The sequence below is a fragment of the Lepisma saccharinum genome, chromosome 11 (assembly GCF_977018435.1).
Source record: "Lepisma saccharinum chromosome 11, izLepSacc3.1, whole genome shotgun sequence".
Taxonomy (NCBI): Eukaryota; Metazoa; Arthropoda; class Insecta; order Zygentoma; family Lepismatidae; genus Lepisma; species Lepisma saccharinum.
In genome coordinates, this window is record NC_139239.1 from 36,678,900 (window position 1) to 36,700,364 (window position 21,465).

Genomic DNA, 21,465 nt, shown 5'->3' on the forward strand with positions numbered 1-21,465 from the left:
AATAGAACCCTTGAACAGTAAAATCCACTAACAGCAAAGCACTAAGAAAAAAAAAAGTAATACTATGAATGTTGAATTCCCATCCAGTCTTCTCTTAAGATATCAGAAGATTCTCCACGAGTTGTTCATAAGTTCTCTGTTCTCTTGTTCCCCAGAAAACTATGACACACTTGCCGAAATGCATTCCATGCAGTTCACTCACCATCACCGAAGAATTTCTTTCATGTTTTCATAAGTTTCCTCAATGTCAACTACATGGACAACAGGAATTGAAGGTAGAACATTACCATTGTGCAGCAAAACTGCTTTAAGAGAGAACCTGAAGGAATAAATAAAAAGTCTCTAGTTCTTGGTCTTATGTGATGTATTCATCGATGCAAGAAGCCTTTGTAATGACACAAAGACAGGTCCCCTTTTGTTTCGAAAAATGGAAGAAATTCTTTGTCCCTAGGGAGTAGTGCCTTCACATCATCTGCCAGGTGATTCCATTATTGCAGCCATAAGTCCAACAATTCAGCTTTATTTTTGGGAAGTTATAAGTCCCTGATTAGGTAATTTAATTCAGCTTGTGTTATCTTGTGGTTTTCAGGATTCTTGTTGGGAAACCTGATGGTAAGAGACCTGTAGGAAGGCCAAGACGAAGATGGAGGGATAACGTTGAGATGGATCTAAAGGAAATCAATATGGATGGAAAAGATTGGATTGATCTTGCCCAGGATAGGGACAGATGGAAGGCTGCAGCCATATACCTTCGGGTTGAAGAAAGCGAGAGAGTTAGTTATCTTGTGGTGTTCGCTAGCAGCCAAAGGTGGTGAAATACTTCCCTGAATACATGGCATGTCAGAATGTTGTTGGGATGCTACATTGCCAAACAGCCACCAGTGTTGCCACATCGCTGTATATACTGCATGTACAAAATCTAACAATACTCTGGAGAGACTGCACAACTGAATGCAAACTGGCCAATGTTGAGGGAATCTGAAACAGCAAAGGATGGCGTGATATACTGGAATGCGATGTGCAAGACAGCCATCAGCATTGTCATATATACTCGAGTTGAGCTGGGTCACTTGATTGTGCCCCCTTTCCCCCACCTCCCTTCTGTTACGCCAAAACAAGAACCAATAGAACTTTTTTAATGTCATTTCAGTGTTCAGCATCCTCAGATTAGCAAAGAATGGGTACTTTCATTTCTGTAACAAAATGTGTGTAGAACAGCGTTATTTGTTCTAAAGGTAAATTGTATGAAGTTAATATTTCTCAACTTCATGCTTGGAAAAATTATACAGTCTAATCAGATGAACAAGCAACTTCTGGATTATAGTCAGACTACGTATACTACACTTTACTTTTTGATACAGATACATGGCACTCATTAGATACATCCATCTTCTTGATAGTATCCCCCTGAGCTGAGTGCATTTGGGTAGAGTTGGATATACTAAAAAAGTAATGTTATAGTTACTGGTAATTTGCTTTCAAAAGTAACACATTACCATTACTTTTTTATACAGTAAGGACAGTCAACTGTTTACACAAGTATTGCTTCTGTTCTCTATAATGCATGTTTTCCCAGTGTAACAAGTTTAAATGAACCCAACAAAGCATGTTTCTACCTGGCAAATAAATCCTCCGATCCTTAATTTATCAAGGTAACTCAAAGTAAAGTAACACACGAAGTAACAAAGTATTGTTATAATCACTCTTGTAATTAAGGGCATGCATATTTTGTTTTTGACAAAAAAAACAAAATGTCAAAAAACACATTGTAGTGTTAATTTTTCATGTTTTTGAAAGTTGTCTGATACATTTTACTACCATGTCTTGTCACGAAATAATGCGAAATGAACTGCAAAATGCGAAATAAACTCTTAAACGTGAAATTTATGGTTTATTTACCAATGCAACACCTCCCGAGGTCTGAATTATCCTGTGAGTTATGCAATTCACAGAGAATTGATTAATTCTGCTGTTAATATTAGAGAAGCAAAAATGGACTCCTTTACACAGAAATAAACTTAATACTCTGATAACTACATAAATGTGCTATTAGAAGTGAAATGTTAATTTTGTGTAGTAAGTAGTTTTTAAATCAAATTCAGGATTATATTCACAATTTTATAACCAAAATGTCATTTTATATCCGATTTTGATAAGATTTTTCACCGCTATAACACCGAAATTTTATTTTATTTACTACTTTTGAATCCGAAATTGACTCAGTTTTTGTACCGAAATTTTGCTTTTTTATTTAGCAAAATTATGTGCCTCTAAATATCGCTAATGCATTACAAACACAAGTAGTAAGGAAGCAACATGTTAATTATTAAAGCAAGAGATGGAAAGGTAACATGCTATTTGCAGACTACGTTTTGTCCAAACTCTGCACTTGAACCACTAATGAGGCAGCATTTCCAGGTCTTCCAGCACCAATGGGTATTGGTGGATTGAGCATATATCACTTGGTGCGAAACACAGAAGGCCTTATTACTGAAGGGAGATGATGTCATGCTGTTTAATTTTGTTGTTGCAATTATTAATAGTTGCCAAATCAATATGAGGTGTAAAACTATGTTTCTGATTGACTTCATACGCAGTAATACTTTATCAGAACATGAAAAATCTGGCTTTTTTCTCTTGTTTTTGAACCAGTGTTTTTTATAAGTCAGTTGTTGAAAAATGTAAATTTTGTTGTGTAACCTAACCTAACCTATGCATCATATGTAAAATAAAAGTTAATGCAAATTTTCTAAAATCAACTCAAAATGAGTTCTGTGCAACCATGAGTAACAAATTGATGCATGATTTTGCAAATCAAATTACATCAAAATTGTGCAATTTTCATAAGATAATGAAATTGTTATTTCAAAAGAAATAAAAACCTGAATTTTTCATGTACTAAACAGGTACTACTATTCTACCAAAATTAAGCCATCAGAAACACAAAAATTTTGAAATAACTCATAATTTCTTTATTTAATATTAAATTATTCTTAATAACTTAATCTCACTCACTTGCAGATTTGTAAGAACAAAATATATATTTAGCAGTGATATCAATGATTATTGTAGATTTGATGGCTATGTTTGATATTTAAAATAGTCTACATCTGCAAGTTAAATTACTTCAAATAGACAAATATGAATTCTAAATATATATATTTTGCAGGGAGTGCATCAACAGGGTTTGTGAGGCTGCTGGTTTAAAAACTGCAGACAAGAAAAGAAAGGTAGGTTTCTATTAAATAGTTCTTGATGCTTTTATAGCAAATGATGAAGAGATTCTCTTATTACATCAGCCAGTCTAGTTCTGAATAGGGTTCTGAGCTTTTGAGAGCTCACATCACTCTCATATTCAGAGATGAAGTGACTTCCTATCACCCTAATGTTCTACCTGGAACTGAAATGACTGATATCCAAGTGAATCTTGTCATCGTACGTTTCTGTTGCTTTAAAAATATTAAGTGATAACTGATCACTGACCAATGGTGATATGTTGGTATTTTAGTAAAATTAACAGACTTTATATTTTATAAATAATTACGAAAATTCTGTTTTTATTATTATTTGAATGTGATTTTTATTTTAACATATGTAAATAGTTAATTCATAAAATATTTTGAAAAATTAAAACGAATTTATATTTTACAAAACTTACATCACTTTTCTAGCTCATTAGATTAATCATGGCAATGATGACGAATGACGAGGTGCAAAGAGAAAGGAAACATCCGTGCCCATGTGATATTTAAAACGATAGCTAAGCTTTGGTTGTGAGATCATGAATTGAATTGATTTATTGTATGTTTTAATTGGACTTTTTATTTCTCAGTCCAGTCTTACAAGATAAGACTTTCTTTATTTTACTTCACCTTTTGTGCCACTTTTGGCTAATTTGCTAAGATGAGGATGAGTGATGTAATGATGAAATTGATGAATGGACACACAAACATCCATGCCCAGGCCAGGATTTTGAACCCGGGACCCCTGGCATCGTAGCAAGATGTGCTAACCATTCTGCCATGGGGACCGGCAAGATACGATGTCTTCTGCTGATAATGTATTGGGTGTTTCTATAATTTTGATGTGTGTGTGTGTTTAGCACCTAGTACAGTGGAACCTTGATAATTCACTCAACATCTCGAATTCCTTGATAAGTCATTTTTTTTTTGTAATTCCCTTGAATTGTCCATAACACTCAATACTAATTTTACCTCAAGAACTCGAATGAAAGCTTGATAAGACAAATTTTTGTACAGTTTATGGGATTCCGTTTGGGCTCAATACTCAAGGGTAGAGTATGAAAAACCTGAGTCGAAGTAAAAATTTAATCACCTCTATAACTCGAAGTTTTAGTGGCATGGACCTCAAAAAGTCGAAGCGTAGGGTGCGTACGTACAATGTCAGGTGATCAACATACATTATAGGCATACGTAGTGCCGACGTTCAGAAGGGTCAGTAAACTTTAGACCTCTATAACTCGAAGTTGGCGATTTTGGTCCTCAATAACTTGAACCTTGGTAAGTCGAAATCCTTGATACCTCGAATTGTTTCTTTTCCCCCCAAGTTCGAGTTATCAAGGTTCCACTGTATTTAGAATGCTTATGTAAATTATTGTGTGTTTGTAGACCATGAATATATAACTTTCATCTCATAATATTTTTTTATGTACAGGTTGACAGAAAAATCCAACGAATTATAGGAGAATATCCAGTAATGGATCATGCAGGAGCTAATGTTAACCTAACAATAACAAGCACGTGTTTGAAATTAACAGTGTTGGAATCAGGAGAAGTTATAGCTGATCATGAAATGCCAAATATTTCCTTTGCATCAGGAGGTGATCCAGTAAGTTCAATTGGTTAATCATACATAGGTCATGAGTTCTGTATTTCAAATTTTGATTTGATTGAATTAATTTGCAGCCAGAAAATTAAGGGTTTAGTTTATGAAGTATTTTATTTCATTTAGTGTTATGCTGAATTGAAAACTTACATGGTTCAATAAATATCAACTTGAATAATGCACACAGTAATTATAGATTCCTAAAATGTTTAGAAAGCTCAAGTGTAATTAAATGGTTCAGAAACTTGTAATAAATTATACACCAGTCATGGTGGCAAATGAGGCAGAGAGAGCATTTTGCATGCTTTAGTTGCCAGGTCCAGTCGCAATTAGCCTATCTGTGCATAGGCAACTTAAAACGAAACTCAAACACGCAAACATTACATGTAAGTCAACGACTTAATTATACTGATTTTTTTTAAAAAATCTTTCATGGACTGTATAATTACCATGTATTTAAAACAGTTTTAGTATGAAGCCATGATAATTTGTACCATTTTTATTCTTTCTTTTTTATTACTATTGTGTGTTTTTATATTATTAGTTTCTTTTGTGTTAATGTATGTTTTTTGCTTTCTTTTGAAGGATACATTGGATTTCATAGCATATGTAGCAAAAGACACCATGTATGGACGTGCCTGTTTTGTTTTGGAATGTGGTGGAGGTTTAGCTCAGGATGTGATAACGACTGTAGGACAAGCATTTGAACTGAGATTTAAGGAGTACCTGAAAAGAACCCCAAAAATTGTGTATGGAAAGTAAGTTTGGCATAAATTATGTACAACAGTATTCATTCCTGAATTATGCAGTATATAAATAATGTTCTTTGCTATGCATTTATTATGTTTGTATTTCCAGTCAACTTTAAAGGTGGAATTTCATTACTTCATAAGTGGCTTCTGGTGATTGCAGCCAACAAAAGACACTACTGTTGTGTTGTGTTTCTTACTTAGACTCAATTGCAAAACTAGCCACTTAATTGAAATGGAAAGTAATAAACAGAAAAGAACATCAAATGACCTCACCAATACCAGTACTCTTTTAATGCATATTTGAATCACTGTTTATATATTGAGGCTACAGAAAGGATAATGCTAGGATTTGAAATCCTCTCACACTCATTTTTTCTCATGGGACATCTCAAAGATTTAAGCTGATCCTTGGAATTTTAATCAGCAATTTGTTACTGCATGCATTCTGCCAATATGTAATGGAGGTTTGAGTAGAATAAATAGTGATGGATTGATTTGAAATTAATCAGTACCAAAAACTGATATTCTACCAATCCAATATAAAATTGTAAATGTTTTTTGAAGAATGTATATGGTTCATAACTTCCTTAATTAATTATGTAATGAGGTGGCTACAGTGGGATTTTTCTCTAAAAAAAACAACAAGAAACCAACTGCACATTTACTTTCAACCATGGCATTTCAATTAATAAAAACAGTAAGAAAATGGCAGATTTTTGCAGTAAATTACAAGCTATTTGTATATCAGATCGCTAAAAATATCAGTAATCTTACTGACATACTTATATCAGCCAATGCCAATAAGAGTACTGATTAATCCCTCCCATACCTAGTAGAAATACTTTTCTGGACTCTATCCTCTATTTTCTGTTGCATGGATTTGTAATTGTCCCATTCCTTAAAACATGTGTGCACCAAAGCATAGTTTATTAGTAGAGCAGTACATAAAGTGGCATTTCGGTGTTAAAATGGTGAATGAAACCCTAAATTTGATTTAAGAACTATGCTTATTGCACAAAATAAACATTTTCCTTCAGTTATCAGAGTACTAGGTTTTTTCTGTGTAGAAGAGTCCATTTTTGCATATCAAATATTTATAGCGAAATTAATCAATTTTCTGTGAATTGCATAACTTGCAGAATAATTCAGATGTCAGTCGTGTTGGTAAATAGACTTTGAATTTCATTTTTAAGGGTTTATTTCAGGTTTTACAGTTCATTTCGCATCATTTCGTGACAAAACATGATAGGAAAATGCACCTCACACCTTTCACCTACCTGAAAAATTAACCTCTATATTAGGAGTGCAGCACAAGGGTCCAAAGGTCTCTTAGGAAGCAATCATATTTCCAGTCAGTGAAGTCTCCCAAGCAGAAACGCATGTGAAATTGTGTCAAATTGTTGAGTAAAAAGAAGTTTAGTCACTACAAAGAAGTATAGTTTTAATTAGTGCTGCATGTATTTATTTTGATCTGTCACACTATTATACTTATAATGTGGCATTTGTTTAAACATATATCTTCTTTGTGAAAAATGTATTGTTGATTACAAACTAAATTGATGTGATGATGGATGAGGTAAACACAGTTTAAGTATTACGCATGTGAAGTTTCATGTTTCGGCATTGCACGATTAATAATACAGAGGGGTCAAAAAAATGTATTCACTGTTTGTAATGCAATGATTTCAAAACAAACAGACTTACACGTACTAATCTCATGTGGACGTGTAGTGTAACTGTTTAGTTTGTCGCGGGTAAGTGGCACTGGCAATTTGCCAGCCGGTCTAGCGTGAGATGCATTCTGAAGGTTGCACAGTGAAAAGTATACATTCCAAGACTGCTACATGCGATCAACGAGGATGATCCGGATCGTAGGGTTGAATACTGAGAATGGTTTGAGCACATGGTTCGCGAGGATAGAGAATTTGCAGGGACAGTTGTGTGGTTTGACGAGGTGCAATTCAAACTTAACGGTACTGTGAACTGCCACAATTGTGTCTACTGGTCTCCCATCGATCCCACGTTTATGTGGTGAAGGCAGGGAATCTACCGTGGCTTAACATGTGGTGTGGTTTGTCATCGCGTGGTTTGATTGGTCCCTTCTTCTTCGAGGGTACCGTAACCGGTGAGGTGTATCTTGAAATGCTTCAGTCAAGAATTTTGCCTGCCATCCGAACCATGTTTGGCAATGAAATGTTTTACCTGCAGCAAGATGGAGCCCTGCCTCACTACCATCGCGATGTCAGGTCATATCTGGATGACACTCTCCCCGGATGGTGGATAGGTTGACGCGGTGCTATTGAGTACCCATCTCGATTCCCTGATTTGATACCACTGGACTTCTACCTGTGGGGGACCATCAAGGATGACATGTATCAACAAAACCAACTACACTCAACGAGCTACGTGAAAAAATAATAGCATCATGTGCTGCCATTACGCCAGATACACTGACAGCCGTAGTATGATCTGCAGTTCGGTGCCATCGAAGTTGTTTAGAAGTTGCTGGTGGTCATTTTGAACATCTAACATAACTCTCTCTCAGTGTCAAAAATTGTACCCACAAGTCAATTTTGTCAGAAGATATGAACTATCAAACAGTGAGTACATTTTTTTGAACCCCCCTGTATAATAATTAGTGCTACGTGGAAACATGAAACTTCACATACGTAATACTTAAACTGTGTTTACCTCATCCATCATCACATCAATTTAGTTTGTAATCAACAATTTGGTCTTGTGAGCCATGTGCATTCTGTTGTGTTTTTATTTTCATCTATTACTTCTAATCATCATTCATCCTCATGACCATAATTAACCTAAATGATGTAAAGGGACTAAAGAACGAAAATGCAAAAAATGAATGAATAAATCTTTTTGAACTTTGAATTAATGAGCTGATCCGATAGATTCAACTCATGTTGAAAATTGTTGAGATAATCTTGTTCCATATCCATGAAGTACTTCACAAATTATATGTATATTTTTTTGTTCTTGCAGAATGGTGTCTGAAACATGCAATGGTGAAGGGGTTACTTGGGGAGATGATCCAGAATATTACAACGACCTTCCAGGCAAGGTTCCTCCAGATGTTGGTCCACCGCCAGTTCCCCCACTACCTAATAATCACTTTCCTGCTGCTGGAGCAGCCGGGAGTGTGGCAGGTTTTAACCAAACAGAGGACAACAATGATGCTGAATGTGCACCTGCCCGCAATGAAAATCTGAGTCTTAATATACCACCTTGCGGAGCAAGTTCAGTGGAGGAGCCAAGCGCTAAAGGTAAGACCTTCTAGAAGACCAGCACTTTTCTCACCTGCAAAGCATTTTTGTATGGGATGTTTTCAAGTATCAGGGTGGCTACCAGTGGCGTAAATAACACTCCGCAACCCCTGTGGGAGTGCAGTAAGAATGAAATTAAGAAAGACCGATAGTTCACAAAAGTTTTCCTTTCGGAGTTAAAATATATTTTCAACCAAACATATTATATTTGTATGCCCTTACACCAGCAGACAGAAAATGTTAATCACTGGAAAAGTAGAATGTGGATTACCAGGTTAGAAGAAAACCTTCATTAGCTGAATAGTTCAAGTCATTGGTTAGTGATTACGTCGCCGAAGGGGTAGAAGACAGGCAAGAAAATACACTGGCAACACTGACTTTCAACCTTGCAACAAGATTTGCAAATAATTTCACATGTAGGCTGAGACAATATCCGATATTACCACTTCCATTTCAAACCTTGCATTTCTACCATTTTCTGTATCGTTGGTTCACTTTCTGTTGGTGTACTGGATGTGTTCCTCCCTTCGTTTTAGAACACATAATATAGTTGGTATTCTGTCATTTTTCACAAAATTTGTGTGTTCCGTGCACTGTTTCACTGCAAAAAATGACCTCACAGATGCGATGTTTGGTTGCCAGCATGCAAGCTACTGTAGTGCTGAAACAACGCACAAACGACAAAAATGTTACCGAGAAAATGTTGTGGTCCTTGGGTGCCATTAAAATGACACCCTTTATAGTATATATATAATTTTTAAGTTTGTCTGTAGTGTTTAGCTTTCGTACCAGTTTTTACATTGATTCAAATTACATGTATGTATTTTCGTATTTGTATATACCTAATACAAATGTAGGCATGTAGAAAGGAGAGCTTTTTCTAAACGAGCAGGGGTGCACAACTGAAAGTTGCGGGGGGGATGCAAACCGTGTTAGTTACGCTACTGGTGGCTACATACCGTGGATTATTGTATCTGGGAATTATGTGTGGCTTCTTCGTGAATTTTTCTCCGAAGATGAGATAAATTGCAACTTTCATTTATCAAAATTTAATTTATACATATTTATGAATGGCCACAGGCATGTTTCTCACAGTTTAACTTTTCATTTTTTCGAGGAAGGAAAAGAAAACTGCATGAGAAATAAAACAGAATTCTCTCAATGTGTTTACTTTCTTAGTATCCTTTGCAGAACAATCTATCTGACAGATGGAAGATTATTGCAAGATAGTATGTATTTATGTTGATTAGGTACCGTTTAATTGAATTGAATTAGCCAAATGTGCCAGTTACTGGGTCACAACAGTAAAGGGAGAGAGCCATTGTCCGAGAAGGCACAAACGTCAGCAGGGATGTGTGGCTCCAGCTCAGTCACACCTGGAATTCACTTCCCTGGAAAAGCACATCATCTGCCAATGAAACCTAGGATCCACACCGAACCAACCACAGGACAAAACATAAACTCATTCACACATATCTAACGTTGCACTTGGTCTCCAATCAGCATTCAACTCTTTGGTTTGGAACCCACTTTAAACTGTAGGTTAAGTCCCAATTATCCTTTCTGTGCATAAAGTGGAGTTAAAAACAAGTTCAACAAGCACCAATCAATTTCCTGATGATGGGAGTAATGCATGTGCTCAAGTTGGAAGTAAACGTCGACTAGATGTAGTTGGTAACCCAACAACTATAAGCATAACTTGGCAGGGACAAGGATTGCCCTCCAAAATGTTTAGATTTATTAAAAATTTTAAGTTAATGATACTTGTGTTAACCACCTAGGACGTGAGAAGTAAAGTAATTTTTATGATTTTGCAAATGCAAAAGTTAATTAGCAAAATAATCCTGGGTGCTATTTTTATGAGATAGAAAACTTGATGATTCTGCCCCCTTTCCTCCCTCTCAATTTACGCTCATGCCAACAACACTTGTTTAAATTGGCATCATGCATAATAAAAAGAGAGTGACACACGATAACACTCCACCTAAAGAAAAATAAAGTCCAGCCTTATTAAAAGCTAACACTCCAAGTAACTTCAGTATTCTCTGTATGCAGCACTGCAAACTTGATGAAGTAGTTGATACACAGGGATAGCTAACCAACCCCTTACCTTCCCATAGTTTCCACAAGTTATATCTCTGTGAGTTTATAATATGCATGCCAGGTGTACTACAGCCTTCTGAATTTGTGTCCAACATAGGTGCATGCGATTCTTTGTGAGTGTCCCTTTGTCAACTTCATCTAATAATGTATTCCCATAATCAAGATAAACTTAGAGACATAAAAATAACATAAAAAGAAAAATACAAATACAGGTAATGTGTAACGTTCTGCTTGCTACAATATATTTTGGAAGCTAAATAAAAAGAGACCGGGATGTTGAATTATTAATTTTGCAGAACATACAAAGTTTTAAGGTGGAGGTTATCGTCACGTTGTTTCGGAACACGTCAAGGTCCTTCATGAACCTCACTGCGTGGGCCGTAATTGTAGGTTGTAACGTATTACAACCATCCACTCAACTATAAAATGGGGGGGGGGGGGAAATTGCCACAATCACAATAATGCCAAAATGCAGTTTAAAAATTTAATGCAGTTTTCCATGATGCTGAACGCAATGTTATGATCTACTAAATAAAGATCTACTTCCCAACACCAAATATCAAATTCCACTTAACACTACCTTTCATGAATTTATTAATATGTAGTTCAGTAATAAGTCACCAATTTGAAGTGTTAACAATAGTATTTTTTTTTAATTCAAAAATTCTTAATTTACCATAAACAACGACGCTATTTCCAAATTGCAAAATACCAATGGTTATGTGCCCAAATCTTAACGTGTGTGTCGCATTTATATTAGCGCACGTTCATTAACATTCTTCCTAAAATAGTCCGTTCTCAAGACAAAGCAATACTCAACAATAATAATAATAACAAATTTAAGATAGAATACAATTATGTCGTACGCTTTTGCAACAATTACTAAATCTTGATACTTCAGTTTAAAACCATATTAGTAATATTATGCATGTTTCGTCCAGCGAAAACCAATACAAAGAATTGTGATTGTTTTGCAACCTTGATCCAAGTATTCTTAGCAATTACGTATACATATCGATTTTCTCCTTTGTAGGTAAATAACAAGAATTAATTTTTTAGATGCTCTTGTAGGTAAAGAGGGATAACATAAGATTAGAACGGAACTGTTTGACTTAGTTCGATTTACGCCTTTAAATTACGTTCTAACGGTTTTTCTTACGTTTATCTTCTTCTTAACGTTCGCAACTGATCAAAATTGGGGACCGCCACAATTTGTAGAATTTAAAATTCCAGACTTTACTTTGTTGTGTCTTTGGACATGCTACGCGTGTCTAATTGCTCATTTATCAGGTGATAGTAATTTTATATTGGAACTTTCCTTATATTTGCATTGTTGCAGTGACTAGACAGCCTAACATCTATAGTCCAATATTCTCTTCTCATTTTTTTTTATCACTGTTCACAAAAGAAAATTGGTAACTTGTCAAAACACACGTCTATCCAATTCACTTGTTAAATAAGTTCACTTCTTATACCTGTTTCATTGATTTTCTTGATGCAGCCTTCCTATTCTCTAGTCCATATATCTGCAGGAAAACATTTCGCAGGTTGTAGGGATGAAAATGCATCTTCTTCCAACATGAAGCAGAAAAGGGGCTGGGGGGATAACGGGACAGCAACTGCCACAAAATTACAAATGGAGTTACATCTTCTGTGCCGTGATCCAAATGACTACTGCAGTTCACCGCTTTCCTCCAAAGGTTGTTCTTGATGTTTCTTCCCATAAGTCGTGTCTAAGAATCACCATGTGAGAAAATGACGGTTTCACAATGCTCCAATCTTCCGCATACTCGTCGTGTTCTTTTTGACTCCTCGTGGACAAACTCGTGCCTCTTGCATGGTGAAGTCCACTGCTGGTTACCACTCATTCCTTGTTCCGCTTACATAATAATCTCAAGTGCATCTGCTACTTGCACTGAAGTGTGTGTGCTACCTTGCGCTGTACGGGTCTGCCGTAATCCGTGAAATGCTGTATTTAGGTTGCCGATGGGGTTTGGTGCTCCCATCTCTAGAGAATTAGGGAAACTACGTAGTCGAGATTACACGAATGTTGGATGTGCATCGCATCACGAGTAAAGCGAAGCAATTGTGAACAATTTTGCGACTAGTTTATTTGAAAAAGAGTTTGCAAAAAATTGTCACAAATGTGATGTAAAAAATAATAATTTTTGTGAAGTTATTGTTTTCAAGGAAAGAATTTCCTTTTGCGTAGGTCACAGGTAATTTTATTGTAAATACTTTCATTATTTTTTCCAGATGGTGGAAACAATTTGATTGATCTCAGCTGTGATGCTCCGGTGCCTGCGAATCGATGGGATCATGAGTATGTCAACGACTGTGTCATTGGAAAATTGGTAGTTAGGGTGAATGGTCCAAGGGAACAAGTGAATCCACTAAGGGATGTTTTTGATATGCGTAAGTAGTGCAAATAGTGTAATTGAACCCTAGCTTTCCTTTACCAGTTTATTTTATTCACATTATGCTTTCTGTGTCTCTTAAAGTAGAATAGCTGACATTATATCAGACAGAATGTGAACCGTTGAACCTGTTCAATGTTATTTAGCTACCTTTAAGCTCAAGATAAAAATATCACACAACTGAGTAACAGAAATGATTAACAAAAGGATTACTGTAATATGGTTGTGCCAGCCAACACACATTCCTTTCTCCTTGTGGAATGAGAATGGCATTTGTACCATCCATATACCGCTTGCTAGGAGTTAATTATGGAGACACATCCTTGAGTAGTGATACAAACTCGTTTCCAATCTGGAGGTATGGAATTATATGATATTAAGTCAAAAGAAGCTCCAAATATGCATTTTATGTGAAAAATGAAACAAAATACAAAATTTGCATTATGATCAAACTGGCCAAATTTACAACATAAATGCTCTTCCATTTACTTACATTCTTTTCAAAATTTACAAGAAAATAATTGCAGTGGAAACCCAGGGTTTACATTCCAAGACTGTACATTTTTCTGTATTATACATTTAATCCTGATGGTGCCAACAGAGCAAAGTGTTAGAAAATTTTAGTCAATTTTACATTTTCCTACACTATATTTTTTCAACTTTGTCCCCTGAAAAATGTAAAATATAAGTTCCAATGTATTTGTGAAATATTTCAATAAAAACATGCACTTGTATTGAAATTCCTAGTCTAATGGCATGTGATGTGTGTATACAGGGAGGCGGCCCCTTCATGCAACAGGTCCCGGCAAATTGCATTGCAGGAAGTCCGTAACAGAAACAGTTTGTTTTGTAATGTTTCCACTTTTCACAATTACAGTTAAAATTACAATTGAAATAAGCACGTACCTTGTTGCAAGGATGCTGGAAAAGGTGTCCTCCCAAATACAAATATTTCTGGCACCTTATTTCTGACATCTAATCTTAGATTAGATATCGCTACTTTATCCTCAGTTGACAGAAAGGGAAGACAGCATCTCGGTGCATAAAGCAAACTGAAAGCGTAAAATGATATTTAAAAGTAATAATAATGTTGATCACTAACCTCCTGTGTTATAAGAGATGTTGAAAATGACCTCCTTCAACAGCAATACAACACGTTTCTTAGGTTCAAGAGATCCTGTCTCTCGTAATTGCCTGACCACTTTTCTGCAAGAATTTGTTTTCACGTAATTATCGTACATAAAAACTCTTTGTTCAAGACTATATTTGTTTAACGGCATAACTAATGAATGAATAACAATTAACACAATAAAGCACTAGCACTGAATAGCACACAAACTCAATAACACAGTATAAACAACACGGGTACTGATAAAAGCAAACAGAAGTGAACATGAGCGTGCACTCACTACATCTGGTAGCCGACAGTGTTGCTAACCATTTTTCGGCAATGTCCCTACAGACGTAGTCAAAATGTCCCTACAACTGACCAAATGTCCCTACGCCAAGTAAAGCAACTAAAAAAAACAATACCTCATGAGCATGCAAAACAGACGATAAAATATATACATTTACTTACCAAATCTTTCTGTTCGGTGCTTCCACAATTAATAAAGGAGCGAATTTACAATACAGGACCCTTCCCCGATTTTTGTAATATTTCGCATACTCACTAATTGAGGCCTCCTAATCATGAATTTGAAGTTAAAATTTGGGGGTCACGTGTAGAAATTGCAAAATAAGTTAAATTGAGTGGTCCACGATCGGCACGATTGCTCATTATTTACTGGAAGATTTTGTGTTTCCAATATATAAAAAACGAAATATACATTCCTGATATTACTACGACCCCAAATTTTAACTATGTTTGCCTATCCTAATCTAACCTAACCTTACCTTACCTGAATGGTTTGTGGGGCTATCCGTCAATGGTTTGTGGGGCTTCCCGTGCATGGTTTTGCGCTAATTGTGATTATGAACCGATAAAAAAATCTTATTTTCGTAGCACTTTAACAGCAAACGTTCATCATCGAAGATGCCATTTTTTGTATCCTGCAATTTTTACGATTGATGGATGCACTGTTGCCAAACTCACCTGTAATCAAATCAGTCCACATTCCACATGTTCTTCTACATCGTGATTGTCACTGTCACATGTAAGCACCTTCTTTGGGCAATATACCGAAATCCATAAGTTTATTAATTAGCCCACGGCCATCCTCCTGCACACTCCACCTAACAATCTTTACAACATTAACAACTTTTTTACTGTTCTCTTCTGCCATTCTTACACAATCCATGCTCTCCAAGTATGAAATCAACAGTGTGGCAACGCTGTAGACAGCGTAACTAATTGGGACCGTCAATTGTTCATATCAACAAATATGGCTACCATACTTGTATATGGAGAATCATTGCGAGAATTGAAAAGCTTATTTTACAACTTGTACACGTTAATGAACAATTTTTTCACCTCACCCCAACATGTTAACTTGAGATAAATCATCACGACTAATTATTTCGTGAGTATAAGACGTAGCATAGAAATTACAAAAGGGTCTGGTATTGTAAACTCTTGCCTTAATGAATAATATGGGTGTGCGGGATGGGAATTTTTTTAAATCCCGACATTTGGGATGGGAAAAATTTGCAATTTCCAGACCAAGTCAGGAAATTTCCGGGACAGGAAATGTTCGTAATTTCCCGAAGCTCTGGAAATCTCAAATTCTACACGTCATTTTCACTTTAAGTGATTGTTTTTGCATTTCTAGAATGAAAACTTACAATTTCCAATAAGTTCCAGAAACTTACAATGCAGAAAACTTCGAGAATTAATGACTTTTTAAAGTGACCATTCGGTATTTCCCGAAAAGTCGGGAAGTCATTTCCTGAACTCGGGATCGGGATGGGAATTTTTTTTCTCGATCCCGTTCCTGACTTTTCGGGATCCCACACACCACTAATGAATAACGTTGAGTCATTTACTGTTGATTATGTTATTTGAAGTCATACATGCTGCTGCTGTGAAGAGATAGATGTTGGTTGGTGATGCTGTATTTCCTGCAGTCTTGGAACAATTCTGGTCCCATTTTATTTCTCTTTTTTGTTTTTGTATCACTTAACATTGAAAATATTATTTCGGTTTCCACGTTAGAATGTGGCAATATTAGCACTATTTTCGCGAGAGTGAAAATGTTTTCAAAAAAGAATTTGCCTTGAAAGTTCTTGGTAACCGATAACATGTTCCAAAATTCTGATTTAGATTTGTTAGTTAGTTCTTTTTTCTCCTCCTTGCTAAAGTATCCAGATAAACTAATCCATTCATTCCAAACCGAGCACAAAGAAAGTGCAACTGACTGGCGAGTAAGCTTTGCACCTTTGCACAATAAAATGTTTTTTTTTTTCCAAGATTGAAAAAAGTTTTCCCTCATTTGGCAAAATTTGTCGCTACGTGGACGAAATATAGTGAAAAATCCCTACGGGTAGGGACATGTCCCTACGGTTGGCATCACTGCCTACAGGTGTCGCATTCGTGCAGTATGAAGCATTCTCTCACGGCTGACAACTCCCCCGATAAGCTGTCGGTGCTCTGCAACAACTGAGGATAAAGTAGCAATGTCTAATCTAAGATTAGATGTCAGAAATAAGGTGCCAGAAATATTTGTATTTGGGAGGACACCTTTTCCAGCATCCTTGCAACAAGGTACGTGCTTATTTCAATTGTAATTGTAACTGTAATTGTGAAAAGTGGAAACATTACAAAACAAGCTGTTTCTGTTACGGACTTCCTGTAACGCAATTTGCCGGGACTTGTTGCATGAAGGGGCCGCCGAGCGGCAGACGCTCTCGTGGTAAATGACTGAAATAACCTCCGTGTATTACTTGTATGTGTCATTTTTGGATTGCAAATGTTGAATGTGGTACATTTTCTTGTAGAGCCATTTAGTGCAACTCTTCCCTCACCTTCATCTTTGCCACCGGGAAAACCATTGCCACAAGCAACGCAGAAGGCCCAGCTACAGAATGAAGTCTGGTTCCATGGCCCCATCAGCAGGAAAGAAGCAGAAACATTGCTGAAGAAGGTACGTGGTCATTGAATTCATCATTGTTTGGCATGAGCTGCGGTGGTCTAATCGGTAGGGCATCTGATAGCCACACTGTAAACCCAGGTTCGTTTCCCAGGGTGGGTGATCTAAGATTGTAATTTTCCTGGCCTTGTTCCTGCATAAAGCATCTCTGGGGGCTCACCCAGCCTTAAATCAATGGGTACCTGAGGGAAACTTGGGGGGCAGGTAAAGGCAGCTGGAGCATGGTGCTGATCACATCACCTCCAAAATAGCCGAGATTGAGAATGTGTAGGGGTTCCTACCCCCACATCCCCTACATGTGCCTTCATGGCATGGTGCTACTTTACCTTTACTCATGGCACTGGACTCACTTCCACATTTAGCTGTAGACATGGGCAGATCTAAATGTTTTTTCTTGGGGGGTTTCATGAGTTGCCCTAGAGAAGGAGTGACAGAGCACTGCATTGCCTTTTATCTTTTTAACCTCAACTTACCTTCCCCATGTTTTAATCCTTGACTACTCTTGTCCATCTCCTGAGGAAGCCACATGATGTGGTGAAAGCTAGGGAGCAAAGTAAGTACATGCCAAAAACTGGACTTCATTAATCAGTAAAATGATGGCATGTGGTGTAAGTTATGCCTTATCAGTAATCACAAATGAGGGTCGGTCATAAAATCTTTATTATTGTAGTGAAAAACAAGACGAAAGCCAATGTTTGTGTTTTTCAGGCAAGCGCACATCCCTCTAGTGTCAGCCCAACTAGCCAGCACCACAGTCCTGCGGAACGCTGCTGGAGAGTCGCTTCCAAGATGGCACCCCCAGTGGAGACAGTGGAAGTTCGCACAGTGATTTGTTTTCTGTTTTTGAAGGGGAATAATGAGTGATCATGATAATTTTTTTCAATGGCTGGTAACCATTGACAAGTGTTGCGTATCACTATGACCTTGAGAAAAAGCAACAAAGCAAACAGTGGAAGCACACAACATCGCCACCTTCAAAAAATGGGAAGGTGCAGAAGTCATTGGGAAAGGTGATGCGGAGCATTTCCTGGGACTGCCAGGGTGTCCGATTACACTCGGAAATGTCAAACGATCACAGGAAGGTACTACCAGGACCTCCTGACCAAGTTATGGGAGGCCATCAAATCGAAGTGCCGAGGAAAACTCTTGAAAGGTGTTCTTCTGCTCCATGACAATGCACCAGCTCATTCTGCACAGAAGACTGACACACACAGCTGCGTTGGGTTTCGAAATTCTGCCCCACCTACCCTATTCACTGGACTTAGGACCCAGTGACTTCTTTCTCTTCTCTCGCATGAAGAGCCCGCTGCATGGAAGGCAATTCCAGGACAAGGACGAGGTGATTGCTTAAGTGGAGCAGTTCTTCGGCAGCCAATGTGGGGACTTCTACAACAAGGACCTCCACCGCTGGGAGAAGTGCATTGCTCTGTGTGGTGCATAAGTAGAGAAGGACTAACCCCACCCCCGGCGTTTATGACACCAGCTCAATTTCATCACCGACAGACCCTCATATTTAAACTATATACTACTTAACACATTTCTCCAATGTGTTTTTCATGCTAACGAGTAAATAAGCATCCTTATGCAGTGTGCTCTTTGAGTATTACTTTATTTTACTAATTATGGTGAAAACTTTCATGTTTATTTATTTTTTAATTTATTGTTTCACAATGTAATCTAAAACAATGCAATATTAATTTTCAGGATGGTGACTTTTTGGTGAGAGAATCCCAAGGTTCTCCTGGGCAGTATGTGTTGACGGGAATGCAAAGTAATGTGAAGAAACATCTCCTACTAGTAGATCCTGAAGGCGTGGTGAGTAAACCAAAGTACAATAGAGTGTAGTATTAATGACTTCAACAATATTCTATTGATTATTAACTTGTATGTTTTAGGAAACAGCCAGGAATTCATGCTTTGTACACAACTACTTACACTTAACAATCAAAGTTCTGTATTGCTTTATAAAAACTGATCTCACCTATCAGTCCAATGACTTTACATTCCTGGATCTGGGAATATTAAATATGGATGTTGTATTTGCAATGTTTATGTATTTATCACATATTTCATGATACAACTGGTATTCGTAAGTAAAAAGGAGCTTGCAACTGGAGCCGTTGCTTCCATGTAGTCATTCAAATTCATGCTGTAAACAAAGTCAATCCTTTCAGTATATATGTGCAGGGAATGTAAACACCATGGGTAACTCACCAATTCAACAGCTTCTTTTTGTTACTGTGTACTGAACCAACCAGATTACACAATATTACTGATACAAATATAGGACTTCTTTCTTTCAGTGCAGAAACAAGTGAAATGAGTCATAATTTGTCAGTTCAGCTTGAGAAAATGAAACTGTTACAATTGTTGTAATAAAAACAGCTAGTTCAGCATAGTCTCGCATATTACCATCAAGATTTTTGCCAGGTGGACAAATTCTCACATTATGGTCCTCAAAACATAACTAAAACACTAATTTCGGTAAAGCATAACTTACATCACATGCCATCATTCACTAAATACTTAATAAATACCATTTGTGGCATGTTCTTGCTTTGTTTTCTAGCTTTCACCATATCATGTGGCTTCCTCAGGAGATAAGACAAGAATCGTGCCAAAATTGTTTTTTTATTACTTAGTAAAATGCTAATGTCTAAATTCAAGCAATAGTGCCATTCCTCATCATACTAGGGACGTTCAATATATAAGTTTCCCTGTGTTATAAAATATTGTATAAAGCAATGCCATTAAAAAGAAGCACATGGTTGACAAGCGCCATCCTTCGTCTACAAGGAACAACAATCGATTCGTTATCAGACGTGAAGGCGCATACGCTCAAGGGCAAAAAGTAAATGCTTGTTCGGAAAACGCGGGCTCGCGTCATAAGGAGTTCAGAAGCATGGATGGTGCACGCGTGTTGTGACAGGGGATGAGACATTTGTCCATCATTACACTCTCGAATTCAAGAGAACATCCATGAAGTGGAAGCACAGTCTCCTGTGAAGAAGTAGTTCAAGACAGATCGATCAGCTGGGAAGGTGCTTGTGACCGTTTTCTGGGATGCTAAGGGTGTTCTGCTTATGGACTTTTTGGAACGTGGAAGAACAATTAATGCTGACCGTTATTGTCAAACATTGGATAAACTGAAAAACGCAATTCGACATAAGCGACCAGGTCTCCTGTCAGCTGGTGTCATTCTTCTTGACGATAACGCTCGCCCCACTCAGCAGTGCAAACACAACACAAATTGAAGAATTGTGGTGGGAATGGCTGCCCCACCCTCCATACAGCCCCGATTTAGCACCGAGTGATTTCCATCTTTTTCCGGTGTTAAAGTCTGAATTGCAAGGTTACCGTTTCGAAACAGATGAAGAAGTGAGCGGAATGTGAGAATAGTGCTCAATAGCCAGAGCCCTGATTTTCTTGCACAGGGTATGGACAAATTGATGCAACGGTGTGACAAATGCCTGAATCTGTATGGGGATTATGTGGAGAAGTGAGGAAGGATCCTCCTACACATGCATGTATAGTTTTCTAATGTATCTTAAAAATATTTTTTTTACAGCATAGGGAAACTTATATATTGAACGACCCACATATAACCTTAAATGAGGAGTTAGGAAAAAAAAAAGCAGGTAAATCAAAGCTCGTCAAACACTATAAAATTAAATTAAATTGCAAGACGTTACTGGACATCCGAATGAAAAGGTACAAAAACATATGATATGACGAATGGAAGTTTCAATGTGTGAAAGAAAGCATGTTGTAAAGTCCAGCACAGCAGGAAATGACACCACTACCTTACTTATGACTGAAAATTGACTGCCTGTTTTTTTTTTTTTTTACCCCCTGACCCTTCAAATTATTTTACATACCTTCATGTAGAATAGGTCCCACACCATGGGCATGTGGTCACAAGCTTTGTGCTCCGGCTGCAGGATGCAGGTAGGTTCGAGACTTCCGGGAAAGTGTAACA

General features: G+C 37.1%; 1 protein-coding gene across 1 annotated transcript in view; it reads left to right on the plus strand.

Annotated features, from left to right (window-relative positions):
* Positions 1 to 21,465, plus strand: part of Shc (SHC-adaptor protein) — a 64,867-nt gene that overhangs the window by 36,209 nt on the left and 7,193 nt on the right. Inside the window, exons 4-10 of the mRNA XM_083130931.1 lie at positions 3,170 to 3,230; positions 4,675 to 4,848; positions 5,431 to 5,603; positions 8,598 to 8,878; positions 13,238 to 13,396; positions 17,335 to 17,480; positions 19,191 to 19,301. Coding sequence (XP_082987057.1) covers positions 3,170 to 3,230; positions 4,675 to 4,848; positions 5,431 to 5,603; positions 8,598 to 8,878; positions 13,238 to 13,396; positions 17,335 to 17,480; positions 19,191 to 19,301 — 1,105 coding nt within the window. The remainder of the gene's footprint in view (positions 1 to 3,169; positions 3,231 to 4,674; positions 4,849 to 5,430; positions 5,604 to 8,597; positions 8,879 to 13,237; positions 13,397 to 17,334; positions 17,481 to 19,190; positions 19,302 to 21,465) is intronic.